Source organism: Chiloscyllium plagiosum, chromosome 3 (assembly GCF_004010195.1).
Source record: "Chiloscyllium plagiosum isolate BGI_BamShark_2017 chromosome 3, ASM401019v2, whole genome shotgun sequence".
Lineage (NCBI taxonomy): Eukaryota > Metazoa > Chordata > Chondrichthyes > Orectolobiformes > Hemiscylliidae > Chiloscyllium > Chiloscyllium plagiosum.
The window spans coordinates 62946465-62973404 of NC_057712.1; the positions used below are offsets into that span (position 1 = coordinate 62946465).

At 40.7% G+C, this 26940-nt stretch overlaps 1 protein-coding gene across 1 annotated transcript in view; it reads left to right on the top strand.

The window, feature by feature from the left end:
* LOC122539853 (adhesion G protein-coupled receptor F5-like) overlaps nt 1–26940 on the top strand; it is a 92225-nt gene that overhangs the window by 20342 nt on the left and 44943 nt on the right. The window contains exons 2-6 of the mRNA XM_043674974.1: nt 735–851; nt 3935–4001; nt 18392–18550; nt 23343–23663; nt 26106–26212. Coding sequence (XP_043530909.1) covers nt 747–851; nt 3935–4001; nt 18392–18550; nt 23343–23663; nt 26106–26212 — 759 coding nt within the window. The 5' untranslated portion in view covers nt 735–746. The remainder of the gene's footprint in view (nt 1–734; nt 852–3934; nt 4002–18391; nt 18551–23342; nt 23664–26105; nt 26213–26940) is intronic.

The following is a 26940-nucleotide window of genomic DNA, read 5'->3' on the forward strand; positions in this document are numbered from 1 at the left end:
CATGAAAGAAGTGAAACTATCACTGTATTCTAACAGATGAAAGACTTAACAGACAATCAATTTTTCAATGTATAATTTCAGTTACATCACACTGCAAATTTTTGCTATAAATTCTGTGTTACGATCGAGCCCTCCACTATAACCTGATGAAGGAGTCTCGCTCCGAAAGCTAGTGTGCTTCCAATTAAACCTGTTGGACTATAACCTGATGTTGTGTGATTTTTAACTTTGTACACCCCAGTCCAACACCAGCATCTCCAAATCAAGAAACCTAACAAAGCAACATATAAAATTAGACATCTTAGGCAGTGTTGCAATGTTGAGGAGGAGAAATATAAGAGATGTAACTCCAGTCAGAAATCATTATGTGACTTGTCCCGTTCACATCACTTCACTACCAGAGACATCATGATCATGTGAAATGCACTTTGTAACTCACTGTAGACAGGCTCCACACTATTGCAGACTTTGCATCATTTTCATTATAAATAAATCTACAAGGATGATTATATACAACAATCGATAAAATAGAAAATATGTTATTTCAGAACAGTTTCTGCTGACCTGAAATGTTTGTCTTGTTCTCTGTACAGTGGAGGACTTGTCAAGAATTTTCTGCTTTTGCTTCAGATTTCCAATCTCAATTGTATTCTGCTTTGGCAACTATATAGTGGTTTCATAATCATGTGTTTTCATTGCTTTTTGCATTCATCTCAATATTTTTGTGATTTTAGACACCCAGAGTGATGTCTCGACACAAGGTTGTATTATATTGGCTGTTTCTGTTGCTAGTTTGTCATCGTGCACAAGCTGAATTTGGTCAGGTACGCAGTTCAAATCCTCCTCTTCTGGTGAGTAACTTCTTCTTTTAGTTATTCATGAGATATGGGCCTCACTGGCTGGACCAGCATTTATTGCTCAGCCCTAATTGCCCAGAGAGCAGTTGAGAGTCAACCACATTTCTGTGAGTCTGGAGTCACATGTAGGACCGACCAGGTAAGGAAGGCAGATTTCCTTCCCTGAAGGACATTAGTAAATCCAGATGAGCTTTTACTGATAATCAACAATGATCGATTCACGGTCATCAATAAACTCTTAAATCCAGAACTTTATTGAATTCAAATTCAATCATCTGCCATGGGGTGGGGGTTCAAAGCTGGGTTCCTAGAATATTACCTGGGTCACTGGATTAACACTATAGCGATAATACCACTAGGCCATTGCCTCCCCTAATCTAGGACAGAGTGTATAATATGTAAACCTTGCCTTTAGGAGAATGTACCTTGAAAGATTGTGCCATGTATACAGAAGATTGTGACTTTGTTCACCTGTGAGACTGCAATGAGTTTGCAAGCTGTGCGTGCGCACACAGACACACACACACTCTCTCTCTCTTTCTCTCACACACACACACCTGTTGGTTGTGTAATATATACTTCATAACAGGGGAGGTGAGGGCACACTGGTATTGTCACTGGATTTGTAATCCAGAAACCCAGCTAAATTGAGTTTGAATTCCACCATGGCACATCGTTTATAGATTAACTTGTTCATAAATGTCATTTAAGAATATAAAACTGCCATGCTTATTTTCCCTGGCCTATATATGACTCCAAACATCTCAGTGAAGGAAAGGAAATGGAAGAATGACCTGGCATTAGAGATGACAATGGCAAACTCAAGCCCGTCAACCCTGCAAAGTCCTCGTTCCCAAATATGGTGCTCGGGCTAAAACTGGGAGACAATCTACACAATATGATACAGTGTGATGCACCCATACATTCATACCTTATACGCAATTAGATTTAGATTAGATTAGATATAGATTTCCTACAGTGTAGAAACAGGCCCTTCAGCCCAACGAGTCCACACCGACCCTCCGAAGAGTAACCCACCCAGACCCATTTCCCTCTGACTAATGCGCCTAACAGTATGGACAATCTAGCAGGCAATACCATCATCAGCAGATCTTTTGATCCTGCTCCACAGCTACCTCATGAAGGAGCAACACTCCAAAAGCTAGTATTTCCAAATGAACCTGTTGGACTTTATGCTGGTGTTCTGTGATTTTTAGCATCATCAACAGAGGCATTGGCACAGTACACTGTCATGATTGGAGTCCTCAACATTGATTCTGGACCCAATCACGTTTCATAATATCAGGTTAAACATGGATAAGGAAATCTCATGCTGACCTCTGGCTGACTCCGCTTGACTGATGGATCAGTATTCCTCCGGGATTAACAGCACGTGGAGGAGGCACTAAGGGTGACAGGAACCAGAATGTGCTCTGAGTGAGGCATTTCAATATCCATAAAGAAATGTGGCCCCAGTACTTAGTGAGCTTGTGGATTCCAATTGAAGGTGAAAATGTGTTGCTGGAAAAGCGCAGCAGGTCAGGCAGCATCCAAGGAACAGCAGAATCAACGTTTCGGGCATAAGCCCTTCTTCAGGAAGGCTTCTTCGGGCTTATGCCCGAAACGTTGATTCTCCTGCTCCTTGGATGCTGCCTGACCTGCTGCGCTTTTCCAGCAACACATTTTCAGCTCTGATCTCCAGCATCTGCAGCCCTCACTTTCTCCTCGAAGATTCCAATTGAAGGCACTACCAGACTCAAGCCGATAGGAAAAGACCAACAAGGGAGAAAAAGATACTTCACCTCATCTTCACCAATCTGCCAGTCACACAATAATATTTGAATGAGTGACCACTGCCCTTGAAGAAACAAAGTCCCATCTCCACACTGAGAATCGTGTTACACGGTACTATCATTGTGCTAATGAGAAAAAAACAACCAGCTTCAGTAACTTAACACTCCTCTTAATGGCCCAATAAACGAATCACAGATACTAAAAATGCTGCAGCTGTTGCCAAACTATTGTTATAGAGACAGATTCCCCTCCATAGTGATGGTGCTAACAACTGTTTCACAGCTTCAATTTTAAATTTTCATCAGATATCTGAGAGAACAAAGAACACAAGAGATGAGAGCAGGAGTAGAACATTTAGCTCAATGAGTCTGCTCTGCTATTCAGCACAATCATGGCTGATCTCAGGCTTCACCTATTCAATCTATCCTTTGATTATGTGAGAGCCCAAACATCAATCTATTCTAGTTTTAAACGGATTCAGCAATGATGACTCCCCAACTTTCTGGGGGATGGAATTCCAAAGATTCATAAACCTTTGAGTAAAGTAATTTTTTTTTCATCTCAGTCCTGAATGATTGGCTTCATAGCATGAGATTATGCCACCATGATCTAAATGTTCTGATAGCTTAAATAATCTCTCAGTATCTACCTGATCAAACCCCTTCAGTATATTGTCTTTTCGATAAAAACGCCTCCTACTTTACTTGTCACTACAGAATAAATATAGCCCATCATCATACGACAACCCAAGGATTAATCTTGTAAATATTCCCTGCACCTCTGAATGTAAATATATATTTCCCTGCATATATGAATCAAATTGGACAGTGCTCCAGATACAGTCTCATCAAATCTAACAGTCATTGACTGCTGTAAAACCCATTCTGGTTCATTAATCTCCTTTAGTGAAGGAACTCCCACCCTTGGTCTGGCCTCTGGCTGACTCCAGACCCAATGCAATATGGGTGACTCGTAACAATCTTCTGAAATGGCCCAGCAAGCCATTCAGTTCGACGACTGGGGATGGACAACACTGCTCCTGCCAGTGATTTCCACATCCCAAGAAAGACAAATGAAAACTAACATGCAGTTAGTCTTGCTGATTGCTTGCTGCACCTGCATTCTAATTTTTGGCACTTTGGTGGGAGCATAGTAGTTTTTACATCTTTTATGAAAAAGCTATGCTTTGTGAGTTTTTAAAATATTTTGAGTGAATGTTATGTATCTGTATATTTTTTAGACAGAACTGTGCAACCAAATAACATCAATGTACTTCAATTTAGGCAGAAGATCCTTCTTTAACAGAAGACAGTAATATTCAAATCCATCACAACAGACTGAAAAGAAATGGTAGGAAATGAATGCATGTTACGGTTTTAGATATTCCTTTGGATTTTTAAAGATTAAGGAGACATCCACAATTACTTCCTAATTTAATTTGCTTTTATGGGCTAAGATTTATTTAAAATTGTCAAATTGACTTTTGAAATTGTTTAAGTCAAAACTAAAGCAGCATTTAATGTGTGTAACTAAAATCTTAATTTCAAAGTACGAGGAAGAATGCCAGAACACCTTGTTGTCAGTCTTCCGTTAAAATCCTTTAAGCTAGTATAATTGTTGTTAAGCTTTTTTTTATTTTAAAGGATAAGTACTCTATTCTCCAGATTACAATATCATCCACATTTAGATTGTGGAATCCACCGCAAACAGTTCTTCCGACAATGTTGATATTGATCTTTGATCTAAACTATAGCACAGTGACTTTCATTCTGAAGAAGTACAGAGCCAGTAATACATAATTAGTAAGAAACATATTGAATGTGACAATACATAACTCAAATATGCATAACCCTTTCATGTTGGACAATTCGGTGTACAATTTTAAAGTAAAATTTGTGTTTATGTTATATATAATGGCAAAAGGAGACATTCATAGGGCTAGCAAATGACAACTAATTTATTATTTTATTAATAGTAATGTTGGATAGTACTAAGGATCAGCACTGGGACCCTTCCAGATTGTTGTGTGTGTTCCAACTGCTCAAGCGAGTCCGGAAGTGCTATTGTCAAGGATGCTGGCAGATGACACATTTTGCTATGTGTTGGGGCTTATGAAAACATGGTTAGAAACAAAAAAAAATGCAGAGGCTGGAAGCCAAGGAGACAAGTGGCAGGCTGGAAGAACACAGCAGGCCAGGAAGCATAAGGAGGTGGAGAAGTCAACGTTTTGGTGTAACCGTTCTTCAGGACGAGCAGGCATCTGGAGAAATGAAGAAAGGTTCTGGAAGAGAAGGGATTGCATATCAGTTCATCAAATACCCAATTTATTGTTTATCAGTTTGAATCTAGGGAAGAGGTTCAGAAGATTTTGGACAGTGTTTTCATGCTTTGAAGACTTGGACCAGTTTATGTATTAAAGACACTTTATCCAACCTCTCTTATCAGTGAGGTAGACAAAGTGACACAAAATTCAGCTTGCAGTTCAACTTAATTTTAATAATCAAAATATTCCTTATTAAAATCACCATATGTGCATTTCCCAAATTCCCACAATATTTAGACTCTATTTGGCAGTGTCCACCTGAGAAAAGATATTACCTGCAATGGTTTGCATGTTTATGCTGGGCCAGTGCAATCCCCTTCCTTTCCATTGTTGAGCTGGCTCTCTTCTACAAAGGAGGGTCCCACAGGTCAGGATGGATCTTGTCCATGGTTTTCTTGGATTGATGCACAATCTTCTGCCACGAGTCTTTCTGCAAATCTTCACTGTGAGTCTTTACTGAGGGGGTTGCTGTCAGGTGTATGTTTATATCCCTGTTATAGTGTCATAGAGATATACAGCACGGAAGCAAACCATTCAGTCCAATTTGTGCATACCAACCAGACATCCCAAATTAATATTGTCCCATTTGCCAGCATTTGGCCCATATCCCTCCAAACCCTTCCTTTTCATGCACCCATCCAGATACCTTTTAAACATTGTAATTGTACTAGCCTCCATCACTTTCTCTGGCAGCTCATTCCACACATGCACCACTCTCTGCGTGAAAACGTTGCCCCTTACATCTCTTAAGTGTTTCTCTTCTCACTTTAAACCTATGCCCTCTACTTTTCGCCAACCTCAGTAAAAATACCTTGTCTATTACCTTCTCCATGCCCTTCATGATTTTATAAACCTCTATAAGGTCACCCCTCAGCCTCCAATGCTCGAGGGAAAATAGCCCCAGTCTATTCAGTCTCCCCCTGTAACTCAAACCCTCCAACCCTGGCAACATCCTTGTAAATCTTTTCTGAACCCTTTCAAGCTTCACAACATCCTTCTATAGGAGGGAGACCAGAATTGCAGTATTGCAATAGTTGCCTAACCAACAGCCACAGGATAACCTCCCAACTACTATTCTCAATGCTCTAATCAATAAAGGCAAGCATACCAAATGCATTCTTCACTATCCTGTCTACTCGCGACTTCACTTTCAAGAAACTATAAACCTGCAGTCCAACGTCTCTTTATTGAGCAATGCTCCCAGGACCTTACCAATAAGTGTACAAATTCTGCAATGGTTTGCCTTTCCAAAATGCACCACCTCATATTTACCTAGATTAATGTGGTGGAATAGTGGCTCAATGGTTAGCACTGCTGCCACACAGTGCCAGAAACCCAGGTTTGATTCCCGTCTCAGGCAAACTGTCTGTGTGGAGGTTGCACATTCTCCCCATGTCAGCACAGGTTTCCTCTGGGTGCTCTGGTTTCCTCCTACAATCCAGAGTTGAGCAGGTTAGGTGAATTGGCCATGTTAAATTGCCCATAATGTTTAAGGATGTGTAGGTTAGGTGCAGTAGTCAGGGGTAAATGTAGAATAATAGGTTAGGGTAATGGGTACTCTTTGGAGAGTCATTGTAGCCTGTTTCCCACACTGTTGGGATTCTATGATCTAAACTTCTTCTGTTCATAGGTCAATTGGATCAAGATCCTGCTGTACTCTGAGGTAACCTTCTTTGTTGTCCATTACACCTCCAATTTTGGTGTCATCTGCAAACTTTCTATCTGTATCTCCTATGCTCATATCCAAATAAGTGATGAAAAGCAGTGGACCCAGCACCAATCCTTGTGACAAACCAATGGTTATATGCCTCCAGTCTGAAAAGCAACCTTTCACACCACCGTCTGTCTTTTACCTTTGAGTCAGTTTTTTATCCAAATAGCTAGTCCTCCCCGTATTCCATGGGATCCGGCCTTGCCAACAATCCACCATGAGGAACCTTGTCAAACACCTTTCCGAAATCTATATAGATCACATTCATGCTCTGCCCTCATCAATCCACTTTGTTACTTCTTCAAAAAACTCAATCAGGTAAATGAGACATGATTTCCCACGCACAAAGCCACGTTGACTGACCCTAATCAGTTTTTGCCTTTCCAAATGCATGTAAATCCTGTCCCTCAGGATTCCCTCCAACAACTTGCCCACCACTGACATTGGGCCCAGTGGTCTATAGATCCCTGACATTTGCTTTCTGCCTTCTGAAATACTGCCACCATGTTAGCCTACCTCCAGTCTTCCAGCACCTCACCTGTTACTATAGATGATACAAATATTCAACTCCCCCTCCCACTCTGCCGATGATATGCAGATCCTGGGCCTCCTCCACCTACGCTCCCTCACCACCCAACGCCTGGAGGAAGAACACCTCATCTTCCGCCTCGGAACACTTCAACCCGAGGGCATCAATGTGGACTTCACCAGTTTCCTCATTTCCCCTCCCCACACCTTACCCCAGTTCCACCCTTCCAGCTCAGCACCACTCCCAAGACCTGTCCTACCTGCCTATCTTCCTTTCCAAGTATCCATTCCACCCTCCTCTCTGACCTATCACCTTCATCCCCACCCCCATTCACCCATTGTACTCTTTGCTACCTTCCCCCACCCTCCTCTCTGACCTATCACCTCCATCCCCACCCATATTCACCTACTGTACTCTATGGTACTTTCTCCCCACCCCCACGCCCACTCCCCTCTCATTTATCTCTTAACCCTGGAGGCTTCCTGCCTTTATTCCTGATGAAGGGCTTTTGCCCGAAACGTCGATTTTTCTGCTCCTTGGATGATGCCTGACCTGCTGTGCTTTTCCAGTATCACTTTAATTCAGACTCGGGTTTCCAGCATCTGCAGTCCTCATTTTTACCTATCTCAGCAAGGGGCCTAGCAATCACTTCCATAGCTTCCCAAAGAGTTCTCTGGTACACCTGATCAGGTCCTGGGGATTTATCCACTTTTAAGCGTTGTTGTGGTTCTGTTCGCTGAGCTGGGAATTTGTGTTGCAGACGTTTCGTCCCCTGTCTAGGTGACATCCTCAGTGCTTGGGAGCCTCCTGTGAAGCGCTTCTGGCGAATACATTGTATAGGTGTTCTTCTTTCTCTTTTTGCAATTCTGGTGTACTGCAGTATGTTGTGGCCCGACCACTGCAACGGACAGCTGGAACTGACAACCGGAAGCGGCAGATTCAAACCACTATAAATGCCGGAGGAAAGATCACAGAAGCGCTTCACAGGAGGCTCCCAAGCACTGAGGATGTCACCTAGACAGGGGACGAAACATCTGCAACAAGTTCCCAGCTCGGCGAACAGAACCACAACAACGAGCACCCGAGCTACAAATCTTCTCACAAACTTTGAACTCTTAAGTGTTTCAGACATCCAGCACTTCCACCTCTGTAATATGGAAATTTTTGAAGAGGTCGCTACTTATTCCCCCATGTTCTCTATCTTCCATATCCTTCTCCACAGTAAACACTGATGCAAAATACTCGTTTAGTACCTCCCCCATTTCCTGCTGTTCCACACATAGCCTGCCGTGCTGTTCTTTATGGGGCACTATTCCCACCCTAGTTACCCTTTCATCCTTAATGTATTTGTAAAAACCTTTTGGATTCTCCTTAGCCCTATTTTCCAAAGCTATCTCATGTCCCCTTTTTGCCCTCTTGATTTCCCTCTTAAGTACACTCCTACTGCCTTTATACTCTTTGAGGAAATCACTACTGCTGTCTATACCTGACATGTGCTTCCTTCTTTTTCTTAACCAAAACCTCAATTTCTCTAGTCATCCAGCAATCCCCACACCTACCAGCCTTTCCTTTCACCCTAATAGGAACATATTGTCTCTGTACTTTCGTTGTCTCATATCTGAAGGCTTCCCTTTTTCCAGCCATCCCTTGACCTGTGAATATTCACACCCAATCAACTTTTGAAAGTTCTTGCCTAATACCATCAAAATCAGCCTTCCTCCAATTTAGAATTTCAATTTTAGATCTGGTCTATCCTTTTCCAATGCTATTTTAAAACTAATAGAATTATGGTCACTGGCCCCCAAGTGCTTCCCCACTGACTCATGAGTCACCTATCCTGTCTTATTTCCCAGTAGTAGGTCAAATTATGCACCTTCTCTAGTCAGTACATCCAAATATTGAATCAAAAAATTTTCTTGTACACACTTACCAAATTCCTCTCTATCCAAGCCCTTTTCACTATGGCAGCCGTAGTCTATGTCTGGAAATATAAAATCCTTATGGTAACCATCCCATTATTCTTACATATAACTGAGCCCTCCTTACAAATTGGTTTCTCAGTTTCCTGCTGACTAATGGGGAGAACAGTACAATCCTAATAAGGTGATCATCGCTTTCTTATTTTTCAGTTCCATCGAAATAACTTCACTGAACATATTCCCAGGAATATCCTCCCAAAGTGCAGCCATAACGTTATCACTAATCAAAAACTGCAGTCTCCTCTTCTCTTTCCTCCTCCCCTCTTCATATCCTTCCTATAGTATCTATACCCTGGTTAATTAAGCTTCCAGTCCTGTCCATCCCTGTGCCATGTCTCTGCAGTTGCTAAGATATCCCAGTACTCTGTTCCTGAGCATGCCCTGAGTTCATCTGCTTTACCTGTTAGGCCTCTTGCATTGAAATAAATGCCATTCAATTTATCAGTCCTACCTCGTTCTCTACTCTGTTTTGCCTAGCCTGTGTATTTGACTTAGTCTTTTTCCTAACTGTAGCAGTCTGAGACTGATCCACCCCAGACCTCCTAGAATGTTCTGTAGCCTTTGGTCAGTGGGGTCATGAGCTGGATTTAAATCATCCAGTGGGGTCACGCCAATATCCTTCACTGTTGCTATAGAATAAAGGAAGTAAACATGTGGCTAAAAGAGTGGTGTGGGAAATAGAGGTTCCTTTTCATGGGGCACTGGCATCAGTATTGCACCATAGGGATGTGTACTGCTGGGACGGTCTCCACCTGAACTGAGCTGGGACCAATGATATAGCAAAAAGGGTAAATAGGCTGGTCAACTGGACTTTAAACTGGAAATTTGGGGGTTGGGGGAAGGGTAAAACTTTCCCCAGTGGGAAAAAAAGCAGCAGGTTAACTTCTGTAGGTCTGGATTCAACTGCGTGGAAAAATGTGAAAGAAATGATAGGGAAGGAGAACTCAGGAGAAGTTATTAAAGGCTCCAGCACAGATACAAATAAGACAGAGTGTTTGGAAAGGATAATCAATCAAACATCAAGCACATTGGGCAAACAAATGACAATGAAAAGACAGGCAGTTAATACATGATTGAAGGTATTATATCTGAATTCATGCAGTAGAAGGAATAAAAGGCATGTGGCGCAGATTAAAATTGGCAGGTATAATGTGGTGGGCATCACGGAGACATGATTGCAAAAGGATTAGGATTGGGAGCTAAATATCCAAGTATGTGCATTCTATCCAAAGATAGGCAGGTGGGCAGAGGGGGTGGGGTTGCCTTATTAGTAAGAAATGAAATTAAATCAATAATAAGAAACAAAATAGGGTCAAATGGTGTAGAATCTGTGTGGGCAGAATTGAGGAACAACAAAGGTTAAAAAAAAAACATAGTTGGAGTTATATACAAGCTCCAAATAGTATTCAGGAGCTGGCGCACAAAATACACCAGGTGATAGAAAGGGTGTGTAAGAAAGGCAAAGTTACAGTGATCATGGAGGATTGCAATATGCAGGTGGACTGGGAAAATAAGGTTGGTAGTGGATTGCAAGAAAAGGAATTTGTGAATGTCTACAAGATGACTTTTTGGAGCAACTTGTAGTGGAACCCACTTGGGAACAGGCAATACTGGATTTAGTGTTGCACAATGAGGGAGCTTAAGGTGAAGGAACCCTGAGGAGGCAATAATTAAAAAATACTATTGAATTTATTGGCAATTTGAGAGGGAGAAGATAGAATCTGAGGTAATGGCATTACAGCTGAATCAAGCAACTACAGAGGCATGAGGGAGGAGTTGGGCAGAATTGACTGGAAGAGGAGCTTGACAGGAAAGACAGTAGAACAGCATGGCAAGAGTTTCTGAGAGTAATTGGGGAGACGCAGGAGAGATTCACCATGTGGAAAAAGAAGCATAGTACACGGAAGATGAGGCAACTGTGGCTGACTAGGGAAGTCAGGGATAGCATAAAAGTAAAAAAGAAAGCATATAATGTGGCGAAGGGTAGTGGGAAACCAGAGGTTGAGAAGCTTGCAAAGACCAAAGAGGGCAACAAAAAAAAATAAGGAGAGAGAAGATTAAATATGAGGGTAAGCTAACCAGTAACATAAAGTAAAACTATAAGAATTTCTTTTGAAATATAACAGGCAAAAGAGAGGCAGAAATAGACATTGAACCACCGGAAAATGACGCTGGAGAGATAGTAGTGGGGAGCAAGGAAATGGCTGAGGAACTGAATAATTACTTTATATTAGTCTTCACAGTGGAAGACATGAGAAATATGCAAAAAAATCAAGAGAGTGAGAGGGCAGAGCTGAGTATGGTGGCCATCACAAGAAGAAGGTGTTAGAAAAACTGAAAGGTCTGAAAGTGGATAAATCACCTGGACCAGATGGACTACACCCCAGAGTTCTAAGGGAGATAACTGAAGAGATAGTAGAGACATTAGTGGTGATCTTTTGGAATTCACTAGAGTCAGAGAGGGTCCCAGATGACTGGAAAATTGCTAACATGATACCCCTTAAAAAGGAAGTAAGGCAAAACATGAATAATTACAGACCGATTAGCCTAACCTCAGTTGTGGGTAAGATTTTGGAATCCATTGTGAAGGATGAGATTTCTGAATACTTGAAAATGTGTGATAAAATAGAGCAAAGTCAGCATGGTTTCATCAAGGAAGGTCATGCCTGACAAATCTGTGAGAATTCTTTGAGCAGTTAACAAGTAGGTTAGACCAAGAATAGCCAATGGATATTATCTACCTGGACTTCGAAAAGGCCTTTGACAAAGTGTTGCACAGGAGGCGACTGAGTAAAATAAGGGCCCAAGGTGTTAGAGGCAAGGTACTAGCATGGATAGAAGCTTGGCCGTCTAGCAGAAAACAGAGAGTGGGATAAAAGGATCCTCCTCAGGGTGGCAGCCGGTGACAAGTGGTATTGTGCAAGACTCAGTTTTGGGACCACAACTTTTCACTTTACACATTACTGATCAAGATGAAGGAACTGAGGGCATTCTGGCTAAGTTTGCAGACGGTACAAAGATAGGCAGAGGGACAGGAAGCATTGAGGAGGTGGGGAGGCAGCAGAAGGATTTTGATATGTTAGGAGATTGGGCAAAGAAGTGGCAGATGGAGTACAACATGGGAAAATGTAAGGTTATGCACTTTGGTAAGAATAGAAGCATGGATTATTTTTTTAAATGGGGAGAAAATTCAGAAGTCTGAAGTGCAAAGAGACTTGAGACTTAGTCCAGATTCTCTCAACTACTGGCTCAAACTTGCAGGTTGAGTCAGTAGTTATGAAGGCAAATGTAATGCTGGCATTTATTTCGAGAGGACATAAATATAAAGCAGGGATGTACTTCTAAAGCTCTATAAAGCTCTGCTCAGATCACATTTAGAGTATTGTGCACAGCTTTGGGTCCCATATCTCAGGAAGGATGTATTGGTCCTGGAGCAGGTTCAGAGGAAGTTCACAAGAATGGTCCCAGGAATTAAAATCTTGAAGTATGAGGAATGTTTGAGGACTCTGGCACAGTACTTGATGGGGTTTAGAAGGATGAGGGGAGATCTAATTGAAACTTACAGAATACTGAATGGCCTGGGCAGAGTAGACATTGGAAAGATGTCTCTATTGGTAGGGGAGACTAAGACTCGAGAGCTAGAGTAAAGGGAAAACCTTTTAGAATGGAGATAAGGAAAAACCTTTCAGCCAGAGAGTGGTGAATCTATGGAATTGAGCATATTTAAAACTGAGATAGATAGGTTCTTGAGTATCAAGGGGATCAAGGGTTATGGGAAGAAAGTGGGAGAAAGGGGTTGAAAAACTTATCAGCTATGGTTGAATTGTGGCGCAGATTCGATGGGCTGACCAGCTTAATTCTGCTCCTATGTCTTATTGTCTTATGGTCTAAAGTGTGAGTACGAAGTCAATCAAGATGCCAGAATATCTGATTGATACTTGTCCAATACAGAACCCTCAGGCTGATCATAATTGCTTCCCTTTGACCCTTTGATTTTAGTTTCCACTGATCTCCATTGCTAAAAGCAGCTGTTTAGTTTAGTTTGGCCAAGTTTCAGTCAGTCCTGATTTCTCTGGCTATGGGTCAATGTCGAATTTCTGTAGTCACTTGACCACAGTCTCTCCTGTTGATCTAGTGAAAATTAGATCACAGGCTCAGAGACTGTGCTCTCATGGAGGCATGTCTCAAATTGCAGATAGATAGTCTAATTTTCTCAGTATCTGAGTTCCCCATATTGTTATTGGAGAACAATGTCCAATACCCAAACTATTTGCATAAGTCAATAAGCTTAATAGTACTATGTACAGACTAAACACATAAATCGAGAACTAGCCACTATTTACATACACTGGCTCATCCTCTCTTTCACAATTAGCAGCATTCGATAGAATAAAATTCACACTACAACAATTTACATCGTCCTTTCGTGATGCAGTCTGAATGTATTAATTTCTTGGCTCCCACTGTAGCAGCATAGAATCCACAGTTCATTTCTGGATGAATTTCTTCATCCAATCGCCAAATTTAACTGCCAATCATAGTAAGCAGGATAATTTACCCAGTTAGATGTGATAGCACATCTCCCAATGGGTATATCTACTCATTTGAGCTCCAGTCCCAGCAGTCACAACCCCCCACTTAGTCACTTTGATTTCCCTGATAGTCTTCTGAACTTGCTGTGTCTGTTGAATAGCAGAAGCAAAATCTTTCTGAGCATTTGCCAATTGTGTCCGGACTTGCTGTAATCTTTTCTGGTAAAAGTTCAATGTCAATGTTATACTTCTCCCAATAGTTCCCTCAAGTTTGTCTGAGTTTGTCACTGACGTTGACAAAAACCTCACTCCTCCTGTGGTTGTGTGTGAACTCAATTTGATGTACCTTGGCTGGTGTCTGTGGTCGAATACAAAAGGTAGTGTTCTGGATGTTACACATGAAGGCCTTGTAATGGTAGTATTTTAGAGAAATTGTGATGCAGTATTCTCCTTCCCCCATACACTTCCCTAGTCATATCAGTGTTTAGGCTTTGGATATCTACAGTTCAATTTAGCACAACATTTGCCTGAAAAGTACTTATTTTGTCTGCTGATGGTTATCTTGATTAATACCTATGATCCTATCTAGCGTAAAGAAGAGTGCTGTGTATTTTAACCATACTCTTTCTTGGGTAATGCCAATAGTTTCCACCTCAATGACCTATACAGTTTGATTTGGTATTTCTAGCCTTTCCTCTGGGCTGGTAGCCAAACATCCCATTACTCTACATCCGTCTTTGGAAAAGCCCCATCCGTTACCCATGGTGCCTGTGCTCACGTAGCGATAATCTGAGCTCCCATTTGACTTCCTGTACACATCCAGCTGGTTGCTATCCCCAAACATCTCAGCTTTGTTGGAATGGACCCACAACACACATTTGCCTGCCTTAGGTGGGGCAAACCACATCTAGCCAGGATATGTCTACTCTTGTACAGTAAATGCTTCCACCAATTGTATCCTGTCAATCCAGCTGATGAGCTAGACCAACAGGCTCTATGTCATCATCCTAGAGAGGGGATCAAGGTGGCATCTGTTATTATATTAAATTTGACCAAGTTTCGATCCCTCCCCACCCTTCACCATCTGTGGACGTTTTTTTCTAACTGTCTGGTCGTGGCCAACATCAGCAAAAATCCTCCCAAAATTTGCTTTTATTGAATTCTCCCAATTCCCGTTTTGTTAGTCAATGGTCTGTGTCAAGCTTCACTTCAAGCCTGACCTCAGTGAATTGAAAATGGGGGATTGGAAGTGGGTCAGTGCATTGACACTGTCAGAGGTGCCGATGATTAAAATTTAGGATGGCAAGATTAAAAAAACGGCCAAAATGACCTTTGATTTGAATAAGACAAAGATGAGTTGACAACAAATGGCAGAAAGATGAAGATGGCCCAAAAGATTAAAATGATGATGATGGCTATCTATCATACTGCATGGTGCTGTAACCCTCTATGACCAGCATGGACTGGCAGATTCAGGCTACAGTGGTAGCAGACATTTATGACAATGTTCTTCTATGACCAGGATGGATTAGCAAAGTACCAGGGTTGAGGTGAGAGAGAATTAGTCCCCTGCCTTGGTGGGAATGCTCTGGCTGCTAGGAACTTGCTCATCCATCACATTGCAGTGGGAGCATTGGTATGACTGCCTTCATAAAGTGCTTGTCTCTGCCTCTGGACTATGGTGCCGGATAGGATACTTTCTTGGGTGGACTGATTGTAACAATCCCTTTCACTTCAGGGTTGCTGTGCACTGAAGGCTTTCTTCTTCTGGCTGAAATTGATGGGGCCAGCTGTGTTTCAGTTCCTGAGGTTGAGTCCTCAGGGCTGATCCAGGATCCTGACCTAGATCAGTAACCGATCTAGTCCAGGCTGGTCCTGGATTGGGATCAGGAATTTGGACCCTCTCTCATAAGCACACTCTTGCTCAGACACACTCACATACACCCCCCACACTCACACCCACGCACACCCTCTCATAGGCTTATGCTCCAGCACACTCATACACGCACGCATACACTCACACTTGCACTCACTCAAACACAGACACTGACACACACTTGCTCTCCCTTTCTCTCGCTCCCCCGCCCACTGCCTCTCTGTAGCACACACAGACACATATACATCTATGGGGTGAATTTACATTTGCAGAATTGTATTTGCAGAATATTATATTCTATTTTGCTCAAAACACACACAGGCTGCAGACAGTCAATGCAGGCAGTCAATCCATTTGACATTTTATAAACTCCTACTTTGGTAATAGAACCAGTTTGACTCAAGGTTGGAATACATATAGACTCGAATCTCACACCTTTAATGCATAGTCTGAGCTGAGATGTCACTTTTTTTTAATAAAACCTTAAGTTATCTCGGGAATGTGACTTGAAAGAAGTTCTGGGATTTACGTATTAATGAATTGAAACCTGTAATCTACTCTAAAAGATGAAAGACTTGCCAGCAATCTAGGTTTGTTCAATTTTTGGTATCAGTTGCATGACACTATGATCTTATGCTATAATTTCTGTGTCTTATGTTGCTGCCCCACAAGTTACCTGACAAAAGAGCAGTGCACTGAAAGCTCACACTTGCAAATAAACCTGTTGGACTATAACCTGGTGTTGTGTGATTTTTAACTTCTAATCATAGTACACCTTGCTCTGCTTTTCCCTTTTCACCATTATGATCCCCTCTCCTCTGTGTACAACCTATACATTTCTAATAGAATTTTCACTGTTGTCCTGTGGCAGAGGACTTCGACTTTGGGCTCTGTCAAGTCCAGCCCTGCTAAGGGTTTGACACTTATCATGGGGAATCTGGTCATAGAATGTGGAGGGGTTAAATCCAGTTGAACTGGAGGTGAGTTCCTTCTGAGCATGAGGACTGAGGGTAAAACTACATTCTAGGTTAAGTTGTTTTGTTGGATGACAACCTTTCGCAGCGTCCCTTTGAGGATGTGATTCATCCTCTCTACTTGTCACTGGATTGAGGATGGTAGGTGATGTGGAACATTTAGTTAATGCCAAATATATTCATCACCATCTGCATTACCTAGGCTATGAAATGGGTTTCCTGGTTTGAATCGATATTGTGGGAAGACCTCATCAAGTGAAATGGGTAATGCCTCTCCCCACTTGGTAAAATTTCCGCAGTGGAGAAAGTGAGGTCTGCAGACGCTGGAGATCAAAGCTGAAACTTTATTGCTGGAACAGCACAGCAGGTCAGGCAGCATCTAGGGAACAGAAGAAGGGCATGTGCCCGAAACGTCGAATCTTCTGTTCCCTAGATGCTGCCTGACCTGCTGTGCTGTTCCAGCAATAAAGTTTCAGCCAAAATTTCCGCAGTAACCAGGATATACTTATATTCCCCATTACAGGGTAGTAGGGGACAACCTTATCTATTTAATCCACTATTGGGTCTAGAATGCCTTACCTCCTTGTCTGGTTTTTTTGTCTGATTTGTTTAGGGCACAGATGATACAATACTCAACATAATGGTTTATGCCTTTACCCATTTCTTGCCACCAACACAACTCCTCAATTCTGTCAATTGTGGCTTCTGTTTCTTGATGAACTTGGACATTGTGGCATCAATAAATCACTTGACTTCAGTCCTGAACTGGAGTCACATAGCCTCCATCTTTTAGAACAAGTCTGTCCTTAGTACTTAACTTGTCTTCCCACTTGCTGTACGAGGTGGGGATCGTTCCCTCCCATACATATTGTAACTTGGTGTCACTGCTCTGAGCCTGCACCAAGTGCTTAACCTTAGTTTGGTTCACAGCGATGGCGTTATTTGTCCTGGAGTAGGGGGTTGCCGTGGTTCTCCTCCATGGGCACCCAATACATCTGTCATTATGTTCCCAGTTGGGGAGGTTCAGTGGTGGGCTCTAACGTTAATGACGCTGTATTTGCGACCTTGGAGAATAAATTTGAGAAGGTTCAGATGGAAGTTGTTTCCTATCACTTGAGATGAATTCTCTAGCTTCTCACAGTGGCAGGGAATCAGTTACACTGTTGAAGATATCTGTGTAGTCTGAATTTATGTCTGCTAGTGGGGAGAACGTTTTAGGGTGGCTGACCAGGTGGCTGACATGTGCTCATTGTGTTTGGAAGCTTCAGTGCTAACTCGATTGGGGGTTCACCTCTGTGATTCTCCATGTATGTACCACACTCCGTCTTCCAGTATCCATCTTCCACCAAAGAGCATTTATTGACACTTTCTTTCATGTGCACATATCCTATTTATGAACTGCTCAGTTAATTCAGCACAGTTTGTAACTGAATGGTAAAAATGGAAAAGTTGGGGAATTCAGTTTTAACAAAGGGGACTGGATTAATTATGAATGAAGATTTCAGCCAATGAGGATAAAACAAATATCTCCCTCCCGTAATTGTGCTTTAGTACAATGTCTAACTAGTATTGCTTGAGAGATCTCAGTATTAAGGAAAAATAATGAAGACCTGTATTGGACTCAATGCTAACTCCAGTTCTCTCTTTACAGGTGCTGCAAGCTGAGTTTCTCCAGAATCCTCTTTTTTTTATTCTGATTGAAGTTTTATTTTTGATGATAAAGTATTGAGCAGGTTTGAATGGTTTGATCTTAGATTATGCTGTTAATTATTTTGGCATTGATCTAACTCTTTATTGTATTCACTGAATACTGCAGTTATTCAACAACGTGAATATGAACTGGACATTGAGGTAAACATAACAGAAAATTTAAGTGATGATGGCCTGAAGTTATTACTGAAAAGTGCAGTCTATCCAATATCAGTCCCTTTTGAAAATGGAACATTAAATATTACTAATGTCAACATTACAACAGGTGAGTGTAGATGAATTATATCAAAAAGCTTAATGCAATACAAAGATTGCAACGATAGTACATTTCATACTGATTTAAACTTGGCCTTTGGTTAATTGTGATATGGTAAAATATCACCAGTACTTTCTTTTGACATGACAATTTGATTTTAATCTTCATATCACTTTAGCTGAAAAGTCTCTTAAGCTTGGTTCATAACAAGTATGACACAGAGAAGGTGTTTTGGGGCTTCTCAAATACATCTGATTGTTTAGGTTTAGTAAGTTCTTCTGCTGCCTCACTGTAGAGTTACCATGTTATTATCAACAAACGTGCTGACAAATGCGGTGCTGTTGTTGTCTAGTCCACCAGCTGTTACCTACCAGAGACTGAATGCCGACTCATCACTTGCTCCTACCTTGCTGTGGACTGTGTTCCCACCACCTATCATCAAATCCCTGTTTCCTGAATTGATCTTCTTTGGAGATCTTCCCTCCATCACCTCAAACCTTTTTATGTCCCAACCTCAACATTGTTCCAACCTCCACAAACAGGCCTGTCCAGTGAAAATCAACATTTCAGCCTTTTCCTGCCTCACCAAACTGATTTTCTCCAAATCTTACTCCTTTATTTTCTCCAGTATCTTCATATCTATACCTGGATTGTTTGGAGCTTTCCACCATTTTAACAGGCCTCACTTTATTACTCCTAATGATTCTTTTCTCCACTGGTGCCTGATTTTCTACACCCACACCCTCATTTTGATAACTCTCTCCCTCCTTAAAAGGGAGGAACACCATCCTCCTTTGTCAGGTTGAACTTGCTCTCACATTGAATAATTTCCCCTTCAGGTCCACTTCCTATAAATTAATGTTGTTGGCTTAAGTGGCTGCATTAGTCTGAGCTATGCCTACCTTATAGTGCCATATGTGGAATGTTTCCTGTTCCAATCCTACTGTGGGTACACATGAAAATTATTATTTTTTTCTCCATACATTACATATGTAATTAGTGCCACTTTATGCTCTTGGTCTGAACTGGGAAATTTCATCAACTTTGTTTCCAATTTCCACCATTTTCCCATCCTTGTATAATCTGTCTTTGATCCTTTTCCCTTCCCTGAGTTCTGCTCTCTGCTTTCCTAGGTTATCAGCCAACATTCACTAACTCCATAGCTACCATGTCTATATTTCATCCCACAGCATTTCTGTGTTACAACCTACTGGAGTAACATGATGTAAATCAAGTCCCACTATTCCTGCAGTATATGCTAAAGTTCTTTTTTAAGGTATACATGTACCCCAATTTACCTGACTTTCAGATTACATTAGCTTGAAAGCATGGACCAGGATTCCGTAGTGAACATTATTTAATATGATTAACTAAAACTCTAATCCCCATCAAACAGTCTCCGCACGCACAGATGTGCGTGCATACACACACACACATAAACACATATATACATACACACACACATACATACATGCACACATACACACACATATATGCACAAACACACATGCAACGCAGACACATACACAAAATACACACACACACACACACACACACACAGACACACACACACACCAGGAAAAATAGATTATAGATAGAGGTAGACAAAAACTGAAAACCCAGCTTAGTGGTCTTTGCTTTCCGATTCCAGTGTTAAGATGATCCATCTTCAGCTTGCCAGGTCCTTAATGTTCAGTTCTCTAGAAACTTACTCTGGCTTTAAGAATACTTTCAAATGATTTATGCTTTATCAGTTCAAAACTTACAGCTCACAGAGACTATAGCATAAATTTTTCTTCAAGGTTAAGGTGAATTTTTACAGCAGAGAATAGACATCTGCTGGGAAGAACAACAGGACACCCTGCTGTGCGTTTCTTTCCCTATGCCTGGACCTGTTTCCAGTTCCAACTTGTTCAGTTCACTGACAAGTAATCAGTTTCACTTGTAAATAACCCCTCAGCTCCTGATTGTCTGCATATTGAGGAACCCATAGTCACAAAACAGAATTCACAATAGACATCAAATTACTTGCTGTGAAATTATCTAGCCTTCTTGATAAATCCCTGTTTTAAAACCAGTTCTTTCTCATTGCAGCCCTCAGTTCTTCAACACACAAAAATAAAAAAGGCGTGGTTCATACACGTGCAGATATTTTATTCCAATCTTCCAGATACTTGGTCTCTGCTTCTTTTGTTCAGAAAATGCAATCTTCCATAACAGCTTTTCCAGTAGGGCCTGCTTTATCCTCAACCTTAGCACAATGTAGTTGACAGGGCACTCAAACATGTCTATTCTATTTCACACACTTTTGCTTTCTCTCTTTGCTCTTCCTTCTGAGTGGCAATGAGATTTGCAATCCTATCAGCCTCTGCAATCAATGGATCATTCTATGCTATTACTGCAACTGATCACAGCTGTCCAAACCACTGCCCCAACCTCCGCCCCCCCCACCATATCAGCACTGTGAAGAGACTGTTCCTTCCATAACATTCTGGTCTACTCCTTAGTCTCCATTTAGGCGATCAGTTTCTCCATTTTCTCCAGTATGTTTTCATGCAAGTTCAGGAAAAACAACTGCTCCTCTACATCTTTGCACCTCACAACCCTTAGTTGCGCTGGAGAAGGTGGGGGTGAGCTACCTTATTACTGCAGTCCATGTGCTGTAGGTACACGCACAATGGTATTAGGGAAGGAATTCCAGGATTTTGAATCAATGACACTGAAGAAACAGCAATAGATTTCCAAGTCAGGATGGGGAGTCTTGGAAAGGGACTTGCAGGTGGTGGTGTTCCCATGCATCTGCAATCATAGAACATAGAACATAGAAGAAGACAGCGCAGTACAGGCCCTTTGGCCCTCGATGTTGCGCCGATCCAAGCCCACCTAACCTACACTAGCCCACTATCCTCCATATGCCTATCCAATGCCCGCTTAAATGCCCATAAAGAGGGAGAGTCCACCACTGCTACTGGCAGGGCATTCCATGAATGTCCTTGCCCTTCTAGATGTTAGTGACTTTGGAAGGTTTGAAAAACGTTGGTAATATTTTTGGAGATGATATACAATGCTTCTCAGCATTAGTCGTGGAGAGATTGACTGTTTATCTGTAGATGTGGAGCTAATCAAGTGGACTGCTTTGTCCTGGATGGTTGTTGGAGAGAGTTACTTTGGACTAACAATGCCATACTAACATTCCACACTGAGACAGTGAGAGTCAGTGTCTTCAGGGGTAGATTGACATCTGGATTCTAAGGATCAGAATACAGGGAGAGGTTACACAGACTGATGTAGTAATCCACTATATTTAGAAGGTTAAGGAGTGATTTGATAGGAGTTTTTAAGATATTAAGAAAATTTGAGTAGATAAGGAGATCAAAATTATTTCTGGTAATAGGAACTGTTAGACTAGGGGACATGATTAAAATGTTTGTTCCTGACTTTTCAAGAATGAAACTAGAAAACATTTCCATACCTATCAGGTTGCAACTACCTTCACAAATGACAACTGATCAATTGTTAGTTTTAAACCTGAGAATGATTGATTTGTGGTCTCCGAAAGGTGTTACAGGATTTGCAACAACTATGATGTAACTGAATGGCAGAACAGACTTGAGGTAAATTGTCTGTTCCGATCATTGTAAAAATCACAAAAATGAAGCAGTCTTGTGAACATTACCACTACAATACCTGGACCATTATTATGAATATCACATGCGTCATGTATCTCAATTCCTTTTATATAAAGAGAAACACTAAAGAAAGGTTAAGAATTAATTGAATATTAGATTACTTTACAGTGTGGAAACAGGCCCTTCAGCCCAACAAGTCCACACCGACCCGCCAAAGTGCAACCCACCCATACCCCTACATTTACCCCTTACCTAACACTACGGGCAATTTAGCATGGCCAATTCACCTGACCTGCACATCTTTGGACTGTGGGAGGAAACCGGAGCATCCGGAGGAAACCCATGTAGACACGTGCAAACTCCACACAGTCAGTCGCCTGAGGCGGGAATTGAACCCAGGTCTCTGGCGCTGTGAGGCAGCACTGCTAACCACTGTGCTACCGTGCCGCCCAAATTATTGCTGGTTAATTTCACTACAATGCAAATAAGAATGAAATGACACATTTCCAGAGTAAATTGGGCTTTAATTTTTATAAACGGCATCATATATCAGTCAAAAATCACACAACATCAGGTTATAGTCCAACAGGTTTATTTGGAAGCACTAGCTTTCGGAGCACTACTCCTTCATCAGGTGGGTGCGATTTTTAACTTTGTCGACACACCCCAGTTCAGCACCAGCACCTCCTCATCATATCAGGCAATTATAGTTTCTGACCCTTTTAATTCAATGAAAATTTACGTAAGAATATATTTGTTAACGGTTTTCCATCTCAAGGTGCTTTGATGGCTAGATTGAACTTGTAGATCTCTACACTTAATTCACAAAGTGCCTCAAGAAATTTAATTACCATTGACTTGTTAGATTTGTTACATACATATTCATTCAATTACTAAGTGATAGGGAAAATAATTATTTTCAATGTACACGAAAAACATGGAGGAGAAAGTTGTTTGGAAAGTGTTGCTGTTTTGGGCGAAAGCGCACCCTACAATCTTACATGAACTGTATGGTTTTCCTGATTGGAAACATTTATAAAACGAATGAGAATTATTGTTTGCCACTTTGGAATCGTATTACATTGTTTGTATATATTTGATTGTTACTACATAAACTCATTTCTCCCCCATAAGCTAATGGAAATGTTTTAATTACATTTATTTTCACCTAGTTTGTCGGAATGTGAACAATGAAACTCAGTGCACATGCGAGGGTGGATTTATTTGGAACTCAACGTTCTGTAGTAAATACCAGTCTTGCAATGGGAGTATCACAGAGGGCCAGACCTGTGACTGCATCAGGAGTGAACCAACCGAAGGGATGTTCTGCATGCCCGAATCTATAATGACAACCCCTACAACAAGCACCATGTCCACAACTACACTAAGAACTACAACTCCCACAACAACATCAATGACACCCACAACAACGCCAACAACGCCAACAACACCCACAACAATGACACCAAAAATAACTTTGCCACCTGATTTAGGTAACAATGTTTATTTCTTCTGTATTCAATGTAATTATATCCTTGCTTAACCATGGTGATTGAAACAACATAGAGTATTCCACGTGTGGTCTCACCACGTCCTTTACAATTGTCATGGGATGGCTAGGAGCTGTCCTAGGGCCTGTGATATCTCTTTCTGTCCCTGCCCTTTATTCCTTGAGACCTTATCGTTCATATTAACATTTTCATGGTATGTTATTGAATACATTTTGAAAATTCATGTATACTACATCTGATATTTTCCCTTTGTCAACCTAATCAGTTCCATCCTATTAAAAAAAATACATTTTTCTCACATGGTTTCTCTTTTGTTAAACTATGCTGACTTTGATAATTATATGAACTTTTAAATGTGTTATTCAGGCTTTCTTAAAAACATATTTCAGCACTTTCCTAATGGTTGTCGTCAGGCAAACTGCCTGTCATTCCCTGTGTTCTTTACTTTCTTTCCTGAAATGTATTACATTTGTTAACTTCCAATTTGCTGGGACTGTTTAAGAATCTTGGGAACTCTGGAAGACATAGCTAGTGCATTAAGTATCTCCTCAGCTATCCCATTTAGAACTTAAGAATGTAAGAAAAGCTGTCGTACAAAAACCCCAATCTGTTTTGAAGGTACATAATCCCCAACCCTGACAAATTTGAGGGCCATGAGAGAAGCCATTTGCACAATTTCAGGCCTGAAATTGCATAATACTATCACAAGTGCACTTTCTATTACAATATACAGATTTTTAAATAGGGGCTGCAGTGGTGCAATGGTGACACACCTACCTCTGAACTTGGAGGCCTGAATTCAAGTCTCATCTGCTTCAGAGGTGTGCAATAACATTTTTTGTATAGGCCAATTAAAACAAAATGGAACAGAAGTAGTCCATTCAGTTCCTTTGAGCCTGTTGTAGTTTAATCTCCACTTTTCTACCTACCTCCAAAACGCTTTGACTCCTTCAGTAAGATTCAAAGAGTAATCTAGCACCACTTGAAGAATATTCAATGATGCTGCTTCCCGAACATGCAGAGAAGAAAATTACAATGATCCATTCTGCTCTGAGAGAGAGAAAAACTCCTCGCATCTCCATCTAAAATGGGTGATCCCTTGTTCTTAAACTGTGGCCTGCCTTTCAGCATCCACCCTATCAGTGCCCTCAAGATCTTGGTAAGATTCAATAAAAGATCACCTCTCGTTTTTCCAAACTTAATGGATTAAGGCCCTGCCTGATAAGCCGTCCCTTTCTGCCCCCCCAGCACGATTCCAGATATTAATTGATTAAACCTTCTCTAACAAATTTATATCCAAACTATACAAGTTACTCCAGATATTCTTATCAGTACCTTATGTGACTGTAACAATAGATCCCTACTTTTACATTCAATTGCCTCCACAATAATTGACAACAGTCCATTTGTTTTTCTTAGCCCTTGTGACATCTGCACGCCAACTTGCTGTGTTTCATGCAAAGGGGGAAGGGTTTGGGTGAGTGCATTCTTGGCAGATTTCGTACAGCATCAACCTAAGGGTGATGTACTCCCAATATACATTGCATGATTTTTATGAGAGAAGTTCATGGGGAAGAAATGAATCTGTGTGATGAGCAGACACAGCATTTTAAAGGCATTTTTGCACATCATATAGAGTAACATATGGATGATTTGGTGGAAACACTTTGGTCTGAAGCAGAACACATGGGTCCCAATTACAAATTTACATATACAACTTCTCCCTTTACTTATATAACCTCAGGAACTATTTTCATGCAGGTGCTGGGAAGCAAGAACAATATCTTTTTCATAACAAGACTCTTCAGCAAGATGTCAAGACTTTAAAAGGCTCACATTTTAGCTGCCCGGCTTAAAGGAGGTGTTCATTGTGACTAATCTGATGCTGGTATTTATGCAGGAAGTGAATCTTACCTGTGAAACACTGAGAAATAGCAAATAGTATGGGAGAGCAAGACCTAGGGTTTCAGATACAGCATTCAAGTTCTTGCTAGAAGTGAATAAAAGGAAAGATGTCCTCTATCCATAAAAGATACGCATGGTGTACCTGCTGTAGATATTTCCAGCAACTCAATGATTACAACATACTAAGATCATCACAAATATGGTGTCCGTGTAATTCACTCAAAAGTTGTTTTTTTGCATATTACAGATGCCACTTCCAAGCTCTAAGGCCATTGATCACACACAAATGCTGTGTGCACATGATCTTAATTTGATACCAAGTAATTCTTTTAATTTCATCGATTGATTATTCTATTTTGCTAAATAATCTGAGTGGCAATTTTATATTTTGTTTTTTTCTGAAGAATTCTACCCATAATTCTTTGTTGAATATTGGATTATAAAGTAAACAATGTACCATAAAGCAATTATGCATTTTTAATAGTTAAAGTAGTAAAATAATAATTTTTCTTTTTGCAGAACGACAGAGATATGCATTCAGAGTTGTCGGACTACCGTTTACAAAGGAACTAAGCAATTCTTCTTCATTAATGTTTAAAAATCGCTCAGATCAATTTAAGACACTGGTATGTCATAAATGGATAACATTGCAAAGTGAAAAAAAATTCTTTTTTTTCATACTGTCTCTTGCTGGCAGGTAACCCTGCCTGTCAGGAGTGTATAACAGAAGTTTTGATTTAAGTCCCTATTGCTGTATTAAAGTCAAATCATTCACTGAGATTTTAAAATTTCAAATAGGAAAATGTAGTCTTTCCACTGTGCAGTATCTAATACTTGTGATTAAAGTAAAAATTAATGTATTTCTTAATTCACTAATAGTGACAATAATTCCTTTCACATTAATTCCCAATATAAAATGTTCGATGTAGCTTCTCATTTTAAATGTTACCATGAAAAATCTTGCAGCAAGTGATGTTTCAGGCAATGTATAACACAGATTTGCAGAGTTTTTAAATAATACGTAAATATAGCTAGTTTGGTTTAGCAGTAAATTAACCCAAATGGTTACTATGAATTATTTGTATTAAATATTTTACAAACTAAAGTTTAAGCATAAAAACTATCCAGATTTTGATTGGTTTATTTACTACTTATTTGTTTCCTGATTTGGTTCTGTCATGAATGCGGTGGACAGTTGAACCATTTTTTTCCACAGGTCAGCTAGAAATGGTCTGGCCAGCAAAGTCCAATAACAAATAATATTTTTGAAAAATTCAGCCACAATCCAACCATAAGTTTCTTCTATAATGGTACTAAATTCTTCTTGCATTGGTACCTTCTGTACCTGTGGTCT